Genomic DNA, 15,151 nt, shown 5'->3' with positions numbered 1-15,151 from the left:
GTGCTGAAAGTATAATGCCATTGGCTTTTAATCTTGTTCACTCTGGTGAATTACAGGATCCTGATTTTGCTATTTTGCAATTCTGCATTTGGTAGCATCAACAGATTCCATGTTTTAGACAGGTCTCTTACTCTTGCCTCTACCCACACCTATTTAGAATAGAGTTAGATCAGGGGTAGGCAACATTTTTTGGCCAGAGTGCTGAAAACCCCCACAATGCCTACCTTGGAAGGTGCCGGAGTGCTGGCATGCCAGAAAAACAAAATGAGGGCGGGGGTACATGGCAGGATGCCCTGCTTGTGCCCCTGCCCCCCAGCCCTGCTGCCTTGTGCCCCCCACCCAAAGCCCTTGCCCCCCAGCACTGCTCATGACCCTTGCCCCTCAGCCCTACTGCCCTGTGCCCCACACCCAAAGCCCTTGCCTCCCAGCCCTGCTCATGACTTTTACCCCACACCCAAGCTCCTGCCCCCCAGCCCTGCTCATGACCCTTGCCTCCCACCCAAAGCCCCTGCCCCTCAGCCCTGCTGCTCCCTAGCCCAGGCTCTGTGGCTGTCAGCAGCTATGCAGAACCTGGGCCAGCTGCAAACATCTGCTGCCTCTTGGCCCCGGCCATGGCCCCAGCTGTCTTCCAGTCCCAGACCCGGCCCCAGGCTCCAGGGAGGCAGCACATACTGGCGATGCTCCCTGCTGTGCTGCCCTCACTGCTTCTGCAAAGCAGCATTGGAACCTGGCATGGCAGGGCACAGTGGTGGGCACAGAAAGCTGCCTGCTCCCAGCTCCCTGCTGCCCTGCCACACTTGCCCATGCTGCTCCTGTGCACACTGGGGAGCAGCTCAGGGTTGTGCCCCTCTCTGATGCCCCCACCTGCAGGGGAAGTATGGCAGGGCAGTGGGGAGCTGGGAGCAGGCAGGCAGCTTTCTCCACCCCCCAGTGTGCCCTGCTATGCCGGGTTCCAACACTGCTTTGCAGAAGTGGTGAGGGCAGTACAATGGGGGGAGCATCGCCAGTATGTGTTGCGTCCCTGGGGCCGGGTCTGGGGCTGGGAGGCAGATGGGGCTGGGGCCAGGGTGGAGAGGCAGCAGATGTTTGCAGCTGCCTTAGGTTCTGGGTAGCTGCTGATAGCCACGGTGCCCAGGCTGCTCCCAGCAGGGCTTGCAGCATCCCAGCTGCCTGCTCCTGGCTGGCCGCAGCTACCCAGACCTGGAGCTGACTGCAGCCGGGAGGCTGCAAACAGCTGCTGCCCTCCCGGCCCGGGCTCTGGGAAGGCAGCAGGTGCCGGCACTGCACCCATTGGAGCCAGGAGGCAGCAGCTGTTTGTAGTCTCCAGGCTGCAGCTGGCCCCGGCTCTGAGTAGCTGCTGATAGCCACGGTGCCCAGGCTGCTCCCAGCAGGGCTTGCAGCATCCCAGCTGCCTGCTCCTGGCTGGCCGCAGCTACCCAGACCTGGAGCTGACTGCAGCCGGGAGGCTGCAAACAGCTGCTGCCTCCCTGGCCCCAACGCGTGCTGAAGAAAATGGCCTCATGTGCTGTGCTTAGCACGTGTGCCGGGGGTTGCCGACCCCTGAGTTAGATGATCACAACTAGAGTGCTGGTAAAATGCTCATCTCTATCACAACCTCTGCTGTTACAGCAAGAGATGTAAAATATAAATCTGAAATTTGCCATTGTGGATAGAGCCTGTGAAAGGTGGAGGATATGTGAACATGTTTTATTAGATAATGCAGGCCAAGAGTCCTGTCCAGCTCCTACTCAGTAAGCTTGAATGCTGACTGCCCCCCAGCCAGTTACTGTCCTGCCTCCAGTCTCTCCTTTTTGTGAAAGGTCACTGAACGGGTGGTCTCTGGACAGCTCCAGGTGCATCTGGATGCCATCAGATTTCTGGACCCTTGCCAATCTGGCTTTTGCCCTGGATATAGCACAGAGACTATGCTCATGGCATTGGTCAAGGATCTTCACTTGGAGATCAGCAGGGGTAATTGTGCCCTGCTGATCTTACTAAATCTTGCAGTGGCCTTTGATACAGTTGACTGTGAATGAAATGCTGATAAAACCTGGTTAGTATTCATGGGACCACTCTAAATTGGTCCTGCTCTTTTCTAGCAGGGAGCTCCCAGAGAGTAGTATTTGGTAAATGCCTAAATAAAGGTAAGCCCAGCATTTAGGAAGGCTTCCTAGGATACAAGGAATTATTTTTACTGAGGTGACTGGTTGGGCATGGAAAAAAAAGGCATTATCAATGTACTTTTAATTTTATGGCTAGTCAAGTTTTCTGTACCTGAATGTCTTAGGCTAGTGAAGCCACACTAATAGATTTTGTACCTGATGTTGGCTATGTAGGGCGGGGAAGTCTAGCAGTAGGACAGTGGCCAGAATGACACAATTGCAAACAAAATTGTTGCACAAAAGCTTAGAGAATATCGTAAAATAGCTTACAAATCTGATAGACCTACAAGTGTCATTTATTCAGTTCTGTTATCATTTGACAAGCCTGTTATCGGAACAGGCATCAAGAATTGCACAGTAAATTATGCATCAATTTTTAAATATTCTTTTAAGTAGAATAATATTATAGAAAATGGTTCCTACAACAGCAGATATAGCAACCTTGTGGGGAAAAAAATGGCATCTGTGTAGCAAATTTTAGTTGAGGGTATGCAGCTAGGGGAAAGATTCTTTTATCTACTTCCTTCAAAACAGAGAAACATTTCTTGTTTGTGGGGAGCCTGGTTCTCAAATTTGGTATTCAAATATTTGTATTTAAAGTTTTCTTTAAAGGGTAATTGGCTTCTTTTCTTTAGATATACAGTGCAGTGAAGTCTGGGTAGTAGAGATGCACCAATATATTGATCACCTATTGGATTGGCACCAATAAAAGGAAAATTAACGTTATTGGCAGTCAGCTTTTTTTGGCCAGTGTAGTCGATAATGTCACCAGTAAATGCTGTGTGCATGAGCGCAGCTGCAGCATGCATGTAGCCAGGAATGCAGCCCAGCACCTTGGAGAGCAGTGTCTGGTCGGTAAAGTGGTGGGGGCGGGGCGGCAGAGCAAGGCCTCTATGGTGAGGGAGGGAGTGGAGCTGGGGCAGGGGCAAGCACTGCACAGCCAGGGCAGTGAAAGTGACCCCATCAGGAGTGGGACGGAGCTGCTCAGCCTTTTCCCAGCAGTGGGTACGGGGCTGGGGGTGTGCTTGGGATAGGCGGGAGTGGGGTGGGTGGCAGTGGCATTGGTGATTTTGAAGTGACACTAGCTCACCCTGTGGCCACCCCTCCCAGCACTGCTGCCGCCTGCCCCAAGCACAGCCTTGGCCCAACCGTGACCCCCATGCTTCCCCGAGGGGTGTGCACAACGGTGGGGTGCCACCTCGCCCCACCCCACCATGCCCCCTGGATGAGCCCACCCATGGCTCTGCCCTGCTTCCAGTAGGGTTGCTTTCATTGCCCTGGCTGGGCAGCATCTGCCCCTGCCCCTCTCCTTCCCTCACCATGGGGGCCTTGATCTGTTGCTCCCACCCCTCTTCGTCCTGTCCCGTCCTGTCCCGTCCCGTCCCCCGACCCCGACTTACCAGCAGGGAGCTGTTCTTCAAGCTGTCAGGCTGCATATTGCCCCTGTACCAGCCGATATGGCTGGTTAATAATCGGCCGTCGGTATCAGCCAAAAAAATCTTTATTGATGCACCCCCACTGGGTAGACTTCTGGGGAGATGGAACAGCACATGTATCTGACTTGAGTCCAAATGGAAATATTTGCTTTCTGCCATAGTCTCTTTGGAAATGCAGTTTAGGGGGGAGTGTTTACCTAGAATGCAATGTGCAGTACATCAGAGGGTTCAAACACTCCAGCAGCGCTGCAGGAAGAACTGCAGTGTAGGAGCCCATTTGAATTATCATCTTCTGCCATTTCTTTAACATTCCCATTTTTGCCTTCTGGCTGTGAATACCAGCCAGTGCACATGAGACTACATGTGATCTTACAATTTGCCAATAGGCAGCCAGAGAATTCACTGACTGAATTTTTTTGTTTTTTATACCCTATATTTCCAGTTGGCCTCTACCTGTCAGTTACAGGAAAACATGCATTATTTATCTTTACTGTAAAATTAAGAAGCTATGTGGCTGCCTGGTTTAGTGCTTTTTGTTCAGGTGGACCTAGTTTATACAAGATACAGTGCTTAATTTTAACAGCAATATAGCTTTTCTACACATACCAAGTATTTAGTTTGGTGTTTGTCAGGTCACAAACTGCAAGTCTATGTTCCTTCTTTCTTCCAGATAGTTATTTTCACTAGGTTTTAGATAAGTGACTCAATTGCCTGGTACAGACATTAGTGAAGTAATTATCTAACTTGAATAATTCCTATTTTTCCACAGTTATTTTCCTTTGTAGCTTTCGTTTGTGAAGAAGTGGTGGAGAGCTGCACCTTATGCGGCGGCCTTTACTTCTTTGAATTTGTAAGCTGCAGTGCCGTGCTTCTGAGCCTCTTGCTACTGGTCGTGTATTGCACTACTTTGTATGAAAGATTTGGGGATGACAGTATCAGAAAAACAGTAAGGATGATATTTATTTTTCTTTAAATTTAAGTTTTCTGTCATAATCCACCTTTATATACGAGTTTAGAGGATTGATATTATTTGATAACAAGGTATATACAGTGATTTGCTTGTTCTTCCATGTGCCTCTTTAAAACATCATGTTACATAGGAGCATAATCAACTTTAAGAATCTCCTTTACATAAACAATTTTTTAACATTTTTATGTTAGCAATTATGAGATACGGTGCTTCATTTTTGGGCCTCAAGAACTAGGAAGACCACTTGGCTCTTCACGGAAACAGGCTGTTCTTTTTAGTCTCTCTTTAGTTGGGGTTGCTCTTTTCCATGCCCCTGATTTGGTGGGTAAGAGAGAAAGTGAAGAAAGGGGTTGGTGACTGCCTGAAAAGTCCTGTGCCAGTGCATGTTGTTCTGAGGAGGAAGGTGTGGTAAACATGATTATTTGGTGGGACATCCAAATAAGATTTCCTTGGATGAATAACAGACTGGGGGTTAATAGGTTTAGTTAAGGGTCACTAAGCATATTTCTTTAAACAGGTTTTCTGAGCGTACACGTGCCTCTCCTTTGGTATCATTAGGTTTCCTAGATTAACGTAAAAAGAGACTATTATGAACAACTAGTCTGACTTGCTACATAACACAAACCCTTTAAAAGAAAGAATTTAACCCTTTCACTTCTGGTTCTGCAGGAGATTGCTATGTTTGTTTTAACCTCAGTTGTGTAAAGTGAGTTAGGATTTCTTTGGTATGAAAAACACTATTTAAAAAAAAAATCCAGCCCTATTCCAAGATGGGCTCATCTGAGCTTTCTTGTCTCTAATAAACTAGAAGGAAAAGAATTAGTAGAACTTCTGTACAAGACGTGCAGAGTCCCTCCTTCTGTGCATGTGCATACACTCTCCCTTGCTGTTCCTGTCTCTCTCCCATATTGCAAACAAAAATGGTCAAATGGGTAGCCATAGGTCAGGTTTAACAAAAGGTGAGACCAGGAAATATATTTGCTTCTTTGCTAAATTCTAACGGGAATAGTTTCTTTCAAAAAAGCCAGATATTCTTTACTAACCCAAACACAGTTTTATTGAGAATTCAAGAGCAAAACTGATTTCATTTATTTATATATGTCATGCTAAGAGAGATTAAGAGAATATGTAAATATTCTCATTTTTAATAATTCTAAAATCCTTCGTGTTAGTGGCATGGATACAGACCTTTGTTTACCAAAACTCTTACAAGCAAACAGTCTTTAATTAAATTCATAGATTCATAGATGTTAGGGTCGGAAGGGACCTCAATAGATCATCGAGTCCGACCTCCTGCATAAGCAGGAAAGAGTCCTGGGTCTAGATGACCCCAGCTAGATACTCATCTAACCTCCTCTTGAAGACCCCCAGGGTAGGGGAGAGCACCACCTCCCTTGGGAGCCCGTTCCAGACCCTGGCCACTCTAACTGTGAAGAAGTTCTTCCTAATGTCCAGTCTAAATCTGCTCTCTGCTAGCTTGTGGCCATTATTTCTTGTAACCCCCAGGGGCGCCTTGGTGAATAAATACTCACCAATTCCCTTCTGTGCCCCCGTGATGAACTTATAGGCAGCCACAAGGTCGCCTCTCAACCTTCTCTTGCGGAGGCTGAATAGATCCAGTTTCTCTAGTCTCTCCTCGTAGGGCTTGGTCTGTAGGCCCTTAACCATACGAGTGGCCCTTCTCTGGACCCTCTCCAGGTTATCCGCATCCCTCTTGAAGTGCGGCGCCCAGAATTGCACGCAGTACTCCAACTGCGGTCTGACCAGCGCCCGATAGAGGGGAAGTATCACCTCCTTGGACCTATTCGTCATGCATCTGCTGATGCACGATAAAGTGCCATTGGCTTTTCTGATGGCTTCGTCACACTGCCGACTCATGTTCATCTTGGAGTCCACTAGGACTCCAAGATCCCTTTCCACTTCCGTGCCACCCAGCAGGTCATTCCCTAGGCTGTAGGTGTGCTGGACATTTTTCCTCCCTAGGTGCAGCACTTTGCATTTCTCCTTGTTGAACTGCATTCTGTTGTTTTCTGCCCACTTGTCCAACCTGTCCAGGTCTGCTTGCAGCTGTTCCCTGCCCTCCGGCGTGTCCACTTCTCCCCATAGCTTTGTGTCATCTGCAAACTTGGACAGAGTACATTTCACTCCCTCGTCCAAGTCACTGATGAAGACATTAAAGAGTATCGGTCCAAGGACCGAACCCTGCGGGACCCCACTTCCCACACCCTTCCAGGTCAAAACCGACCCATCCACCACGACTCTCTGCGTGCGGCCCTCCAGCCAATTCGCCACCCACCGGACTGTGTGGTCATCCAAGTCACAGCCTCTTAACTTGTTCACCAGTATGGGGTGGGATACCATATCAAAGGCCTTCCTGAAGTCTAAGTATACGACATCCACCCCTCCTCCTGTGTCCAGGCGTTTCGTAACCTGGTCATAAAAAGAAACTAGATTGGTCAGGCACGATCTGCCTGCCACGAACCCGTGCTGGTTTCCCCTCAGCATAATTTGTCCTGCCGGGCTCTCACAAATGTGAGCCTTGATAATTTTTTCAAAGACTTTGCCAAGGATGGAGGTGAGACTGACTGGTCTATAGTTGCCCGGGTCCTCCTTCCTCCCCTTTTTGAAAATGGGGACCACGTTGGCCCTTTTCCAGTCCTCCGGGACTTGGCCCGTGCGCCACGAGCTTTCAAATATTCCCGCCAGTGGCTCTGCAATGATGTCGGCCAGTGCCTTCAGCACCCTCGGATGGAGGGTGAAATGTGAAATGTGAACAAACATGCCACGCAGACCTAAAGAAGGGTATTTTATGCCCCAAAACTTGTCTAACATCTCTCCCAACTATACAGGTAGTCCAGTAAAAGATAGTGTTAAGAGCCTTGCTTCCACATATTTCGTAGATCATCCCAACTACAACACTGCAGCCTGACTGCACAAACACATCTTCGCTTATGGGGATTTCTTTCGTTCTCAACTTAAATAGCAAATTGAAACCTCACCTGAGATTTCCCCTGACTTACCCCCACTTCTCATATTTTATCTTGTAAAAGATCCTCTCTTGCCTTTTACACTGTCTGCATTTCATTCTTATGAGTTGGAGCTAATGAGATGATTTGCAATGAGACTGATCTTACTTTTGGGATGAGTCAGTAGCATAGATCTGCACATCTGTGCAAAGGGCTTTAGGACTTAATGTTCTGTCATGCAAATTATCAGTGCTCCTAAATTATATCTTTGGGGACAGTATGTTGCCAGCACATACTGGTGGGTTTATCTTGCAAAATATTTCATTTAATTATTTAGAATGTGTCTGTTTCTTCAATTTAATTTATACAATTGTTTCTTGCCCCTTACCCACCTCCTTTCAGACTCCAATTATGCTCCTTACATTTCAGAAGATACGATACTGACAGTAAGTGTCGGTGAGCATAGTTAAAGAGAACATGATACAGTATTGTGTATATAAGAATCCTTCCTACTGGAGAATTGTTGCATCTCATAGCAAACAATTATACATTCTTTGATTGAAGGGATAAAGATAGGAGAGTATTTGTAGTGAAAGAATGAATTTGCTTTCTTTTCTCCATATCTTTTAAATATTGAATGAAATTAGGAAAGCTAAACAGACTTTCCTGAATACAGAATACTCTGAGAAAAGTTAGATTGACTCCAGGCATTATGGGGACGGACTAGAAAGAGTAATGCAATGCAGACGCCTTTCCCAACTGTTGGAGTTGAACGCTTTCTTATATCCTATTTGAAAGACAAATTTTCCTAGACTTGTAAGAATGTTTGGGCTCACATTTGACTTCAGTCTCAGATTACCTTGGGCACTCCTAATATTACTTCTTTTAATGGGTATTTTATTTGTAATAATAATCTTGCCTATTTGCAGGATTTTGTGGCCACAACAATAGTGAGCGGTTTCTTTATCTTAGCTTCAATTGTGTTTGCTGCAACCAATGACAAGTCATCTGTTGAAACTCTTGCAATAGTAAGTATTTTTATCCTGTATTTCTATTTCATACCTTGTTTACTGTTAAACCTTCTGTCATTTTTTAAACCATCAGTATCAAAGAATGTTATCCGTGAACTAACAGAAAATGGTAAATGTTAAGAACTTCTGCCCCAAACTCAGTTTGACTTATTGCATTTGTGGGAAGAACATAAATGTGCACAGGAATATACTTTAATATAGATTTGTGAAAGCATAGCATGACTTGAATACTTCCATAAGATTTTTTCTGGAGTGAGCAGAAACGGAATTTTTGTTCTTAAATCTTGTGATTTTGTTGGTTGCAGTCAGCTCTATAAAATGTAACTCTCTTAAAGCGTCACATAAATGCACACTGTTCCAGTCAATTCTTGTGATTAGGAATGGCAAGCCAATAAATCAGGAAATCAAGGTGCAATTTTCTTACTTGCATACCCAGTAAAGATTTCTGCAGATCTACTTAGCCCTCCAATGGCATCATTTTCTCCTTCATGATTTTGACTTAATACTGATTGGCTTCTGCCCAAGCCACACCTTATTCAGCACTTCTGTAAAAAATGTATTAATTTCTGCCTCTGGTAGTGTATTAAGAAACTTTTTAAATATGACATATTCAGTCCTATCATAATATGAATATGAATTGCACCAACTGCAATTCAAGCATTAAGAAGTGCTTCTACACAGGATATGCTAGAAGTAAACATTTTGACCAGTCTCTGATAAGAATTAAATTGTGAGCATAAAGAGACTGGAAGCTTAATGTACCCTGATCATTAGTGTGCAGGAAAAGTACACAAAAGATGCATATTTTTTTTTCCCTGTGGAAAAGGATTTGTTCCCTTGTATCAGGTTCTCAGCCAATGCTGCAGCAACATTTAATATTTATGCATATATGTTAAACAACTAACTTTTTCTTTCACTTCCACAGGTGTTTGGATTTCTGGCAAGTCTAGCATTTTTGGGTGATCTTATCTATATGCTTATGAAAAGACGTAAACCAGCCAATGAAAAGAAAGCAGAGAACCCAGACCGACAGGAAACACCAGAAAATCAGCCACTGAAAAGTGAAGCCAAAGTTTAAAAAGTCTGTTTCTTTCTATTAGTTAAATCCAGATGAAATACTTTACTACATTGACAGTTACTGTCTTCTTTCTGTTTTTCCCTTCTAACCAACTTTGTTCATACTGAGTACCAAAAACTTGTATAGACTCTTACATTTCTTAACAACAGTCTCTCAGGTATCATGATTTATACAATTCACCAGATAACTTGTCCTGACTAATAATTGTTGAAGATGCGCACTTCAAAAGGAAGAAGCTGTCTCCATCCAGAATTCTTTTCTTTAAACAAAATAGTTAATCAGTGTTCTCATTTGCTTATAAGACCTTAAGAGCAAAGAATGATATACACCAATAGTGTGTGCTTGAATTTCAAGATCTATGTTTAAAATACAGTACTAAAATTGTATGGAGTACAGCAGGGCAGGGTTAGAATTCTGCTTAATTCTCACTAATCTATGTTGGTGACATTCACCTTTGTTTTAGATGCTTACTATAAATTAGTACAGCATAGTTGTTTCTTGTTTGGGGGGAGGGGTGTCAGTTAAATTATACCTATAAAAGGGACATTGCTTGAATCTTACAGAAGTTTCTAGCTGCTGAAACAGTTTGATTCTTATTTTAGTTCTAGATTCTCTCTCTGACAGTCGGTATAAGGCACCCAGTGAAAGATACAGTTGGCCAATTGTTTTTTGGCAATAGACACATTGTGGATCCTGCAGCCATTTTTGCATTCCGCAGTTCTGAAACTTTGAAGTCATATCTAATGCACTTAAAATAGCTAAAAAGCCATAAAAACTTCAAGAGAAACTTGAAATAAACTTGCTTCATAAGCTAAGGGACAAATATTTTCATATTAGATGAAAGAGAATTGAGAGGAGGCAGAATTGCCTATAAACAGAAAAAGGGATAAAAGGTCACCTTGTGCCTGAAAGCTTGTTTAATATCTCTCCCAACTACACAGTTGGTCTGATAAAAGATATTACCAAAACAAAACAAAAAAATTCTCACCTTTTCTTACTAGGCAGCACAAGAAGTATTTTTAGGCTTTTATTTTTATTAAGCTTCACCAGGGAGAACATTGAACTTAGATGCTCTCCAGTGCCTATCACATGTATTAAACAACTTGCGCAATTTGCTTCTGCATAATTAAGATGAATTTGGCCAGGAACAGCCTACATTTATTTTCTTCATTGCCTGTATACATGCAATAGTTTGAGATTCTTGTGGTACAGTCCAGCTCTGTTGAATGGATAAATAACCAAGCAAACAGCTGTGTAAAATTCTAATCTTAAAACAACAACCTATAGTTACATGAGAACTATAAGACTAGACAGTGCTGGAGTCCTGATCAATAGAGCTGTACTTGAGAGCTAAGAGGTAGAAAGGCATTCCTCAGAGATCTGGTGGCGGAAGAGGAAAATAGGACAACTATATGTGCAGGGTAAGTGGTAGTAGAAAAGGAGAGTAGGAGATGGGACAAAATATTAGAACAAACAAAAAAGGCTGATAATGCAAAGTAGTTGTCTGTTTTCACGACATGCATTGTCTTCCATGGCTTGAGACATTAACTTCCCCACAGCACTTCACCATTTCCTATGATGAAACAATTGCCTTTAAACTTTTAGAGCAGCACTGAGACTGAGGGTGTCAGGCACTCTCACCGGGTTTTCAGAACAAGATGTGGAGGTTGCAGAAATGCCTTTGAGGCCTTGAAAATGAGATCAGAGTCTTTTCCAAGGCTCTCATCCCCTGATGGATCTGTGTTTGTTTTCTTATAATGTGTCTACTCTCAAAGATTCACCCTTAACACTACACTTTACTGAAGGAATGTAGAAGAGGTATTGGGTGGTTTGCATGAATGATGGGGCTTCATGCTTACTCTGTAGCATGCCATCAGCAATGCATATGTATTCTCTTTCTATTTCTTTGGAAAAAGGGCTGTTCTGTCAGACAAATGCTCGTATTTTCTGCATATCTGCACTAAAGCCTACTCTCAACCTGCACATGGAAAATGGTTATTACTGCTGTTGGGAATTGGTACTGTGGGTGTTCAGAAAGCAAACTAAAGAGCGTCTTTCCAAACAGTACTTCCGAAGATGTAATATGTTGTCATTGGCAATATCACATGTAATTCCATAACTTGAAATTGGTATCTGTCACTACAGTGAACATTGTCCCTTTTTTTTGACTTAGTATCTGTTAATGTTTCTATATGTTGTTTTTACTAGATTCTTGTTCCTCATATCAAAAGTATCTATGGATTTGTTTTTTAAAGTTCTAGCTAAATGTAAAAATAGCACTGTAATGTTATTATATTAGAAAGGCTGAGGGCTACCATTGTATAAAAGCCAGCCTGTTTGTTCTGCCTGTTTAGAACTCAGCTCTCAGGCAACACAGAATCCATATACTTCCAGTGTGCCGTACAGAAGTGGAGGTATTGCTGGTGGTAGACATCTATTGATTTGTAGGATGATATGGACTTAAATAGCACTATTCTTGGGAGGCCTTCTACAAAAGGAAGAATTTTGAGTTGTACATAATAGTTTTGAGTCCTCAGATATATCTATCTAAGTGCTTTGTGCTCAAGGTAAATAATGATTATATTCCCTTTACAGCTGAGGGAAGTGAAATAAAGAGAAATTCAAGTTATTTTTTTCCCCAAGGCATTGCAGGGAGTGGGTGGCAGAACTGTGACATGAACTCAGCCCTCATGACTCCCAGTCTTATGGTCTTACTGCTAAAAAAAAATGGCAAATGCATTTGCTTGCCTACCTCTGTATAGTACTTTGATTTTTTTTATTTATATCCCAAATAGCCAATTAATGAGCTTTGCTCAATTGGAGTTGGAGTTTAACTGTGTCTACAAAAATCCATGGGTATTATAACTTCAGCTGGGCCAGCATCTTACTTCCCAGGCCAGATCTGGGAGTTCAGATTACCAACCTCCCCCCCACCCCTCATATCCAGGCTAGTATCTTACATGCAAGCCTCAGGCACAGAGGCCTGGGGTTTTGGATGCCTTCTGTCATGCTTGATTTTAGCTAAAAGGCCAAGTACTCTTGACACCTGTAGTATAAAGCAGCATCCAAGCCATCCATTGTTGTTTTTCTTCCTCCCTCATGCAAAATCAGCATTGTTTTTTGCAGCAAGTTTTTCCTCATTTGTTATCCAGTTTCATTTTAAGTGCCTCTGTAGTGTGGTTTCCACCCTCAACAGTAGCCATTGGGGTGACCTTCATGTGGAATGGAGTGTCAAATCATTTGTCTTGTAAAGCTAGGGAGAAGCTGAAAGTGCCTTTTTCCAATAGAAAGGAATGAAAAAACAATACAATCAACTACGTTTTGAAAAAAGAATGGATGACCTTTGGAAAATAAATTAGTTCTGCCTTCTGATTAGCCATAGGAGATTTCTATGGAGAGAAGCGAGACCTGCTACATTCCTAAATACCCTGGCTGCCAGACAGTTGGCTATCTAACCATCTCCTGTGGCAACTACTACTGGACCAGCCTGCAGTTGTTTAATTGAGTTTATCTATAAGGTGATGACAATATACAGTTCCTAACAAAAGTTTGGATAAGGCAGTGCGCCATACCAACCTCAGGGAAAAGAAAATGATTGGCCTAAATCCTCCAGCCAATCCACCTTTGTACGCTAAGTGGAGCAATTCTATTGCTGTAAAAGCTCATTCGAACCAGCTGGACGTTCCCCATCGGATGATTCTAGGATCAGATGGTCTTTGGTTTTTTTGTTTTGCTTTTTTCTTTTTTTTTTTTTTTTAACACATGGTTCCAAAGTGCATGTAAATGAGTGAGCGAGCGAGCGAGCGAGTGTCTATTGAAACTGGACTAAAGTGTTGTTGTTTGGAACACTTAATCATAAAAACTGTGGAAGAGAATCATTTTTATAGGAAGTCTGTACATTGTACCTGCAAGGGAGGGCTGTCTGCTCTGTGGTGTTATGAGCCTGCTCTGGTTGAGCACACTGTGAGAAGCTTTGGTCTCTCCTAACTGGCCCATGTAAGGCTGTCTATACTCACCTCTCTGAAGTCCTGGTAGCAGACAGCAGCCACTCCTCCGAAGCTGCCACACTGAGCCCCTGTGGCCTTGTTGCATCTTTCTGTGGCTCCATTCCACATCCTGGAGGCACAGCTCTACAATGCATTGAATGGACTGCAGCAGCTAGGCAAAGGCATAGGAATGTCTATGCAAACTGTTAGCTGAGTGGCAGGAGAAGCCCCCCCTCCACTCAGCAGAGGTGAAATAATTCTGCTGGATTGGGGCAGGGTGCCATGGCTGCCTTAGCATGTGAACACAGAGTTCTGCCAGCAAAACACTATATTGTAGACTAAGTCTGAGACACCAGGCAGAGCCAATGAATCTTCCCACCAGTTTCCACAATGTGTATAACTTGAAGTACTATGAGGATGAGCACACAGGATTGTTGAGGACCAGTTATAAAGGGAGGAAGTGACATGAAAGGCCTGGGAGCCCCTTGAATATTATATGACAATGTTTAGAGGAAACAGTCTTATTTTTTACTTAATATTTAACCCATACTGTTTTAACCTAAAATTAGAATACCAGTGAGAGGAAAAAAATCAGCATCCTTTTTAAGGCACTTCGTTGTTAAAGCTCTACTCCATCTCTAGAAAGCAGGGGGATATTTCACAGTGTGGTTAGAGCTCTGTAAAGAGTCTTTGGCCTGACAGCAGTTGTATTTGTGTTGATTTCAATTCTATTCAAAACACAGCAACTAATTTGTGCAATAGAAATGTGAAACCTCCAATAAGATATCCTTGTAAGCTTTTTTTAGAAAAGTATATGTAATTGCACCAATTCACTAAACTGGCAGTGCCTTGTCTAATGCAGGAAACAATTCCTTTTGACTGTTTTCTTTTGTCACTATAAATGCTGAGTGTGCATCATAAAATCATAGAAAATTAGTCAGAAGGGACCTCAGGAGGTCATCTGGTCCAACCACTTGCCCCAAACATGACCGTCCCCAGTTTTATATCATCCTAGATAATTTTGAATGGTAGCAAAATTAATGCATGTTATTTTCATGCCTTGAGAACTATTAGTTATTGAATAAGGGAAATATAATAATTATATATGTAAATTATATATGGTTCTTTAGCTTTTGCTGCACATACCTTGAAATGTCAATCAAAGTGGTTCCATATATTTAAGTATTTTCTCCTTCTCTAAGCCTGTGGTCTTTTTAATGCATTTTTTTTGTCTTATGAAATTTCTAAAATTTTGTAATCATTTTAAATAAAGGATTAACAAATTGCTTGCTCACATTGTTTCTCATCTCAGCTGCTAGCATTTTGGTATTAGTAGCCACTTCTGTTAGTGGAAACTGCAGGAAATTGCTTCATGCTAAAGTTCCTGGTTAGGGGCCATTTGTCTGTGCTGATCTGGGTAGTTGAATTTAGTTTACAGATCCACAAAGTTGGATACTTCACTGGGAGTTTTCTCAAAGCATCTTCTGAAATATGGTTGATACTGCTGTGGGCAAGAGCCTGG

General features: G+C 43.2%; 1 protein-coding gene across 1 annotated transcript; it reads left to right on the top strand.

Moving 5' to 3' along the window:
• Window positions 1-2,924: 2,924 nt before the first annotated feature.
• CMTM6 (CKLF like MARVEL transmembrane domain containing 6) lies at window positions 2,925-14,913 on the top strand. The gene is made up of 4 exons (XM_006030213.3): window positions 2,925-2,933; window positions 4,368-4,544; window positions 8,464-8,562; window positions 9,491-14,913. The coding sequence occupies exons 1-4, from the start codon at window positions 2,925-2,927 to the stop codon at window positions 9,641-9,643; spliced, it is 438 nt and encodes a 145-aa protein (XP_006030275.1). The 3' UTR covers window positions 9,644-14,913.
• The last annotated feature ends 238 nt before the right edge of the window (window positions 14,914-15,151 follow it).

The sequence above is a fragment of the Alligator sinensis genome, unplaced genomic scaffold (assembly GCF_000455745.1).
Source record: "Alligator sinensis unplaced genomic scaffold, ASM45574v1 scaffold181_2, whole genome shotgun sequence".
In the NCBI taxonomy this organism is placed as follows: Eukaryota; Metazoa; Chordata; order Crocodylia; family Alligatoridae; genus Alligator; species Alligator sinensis.
The sequence above is the reverse complement of the archived record's forward strand: the minus strand, read 5'-3'. Positions and strand labels throughout refer to the sequence as shown.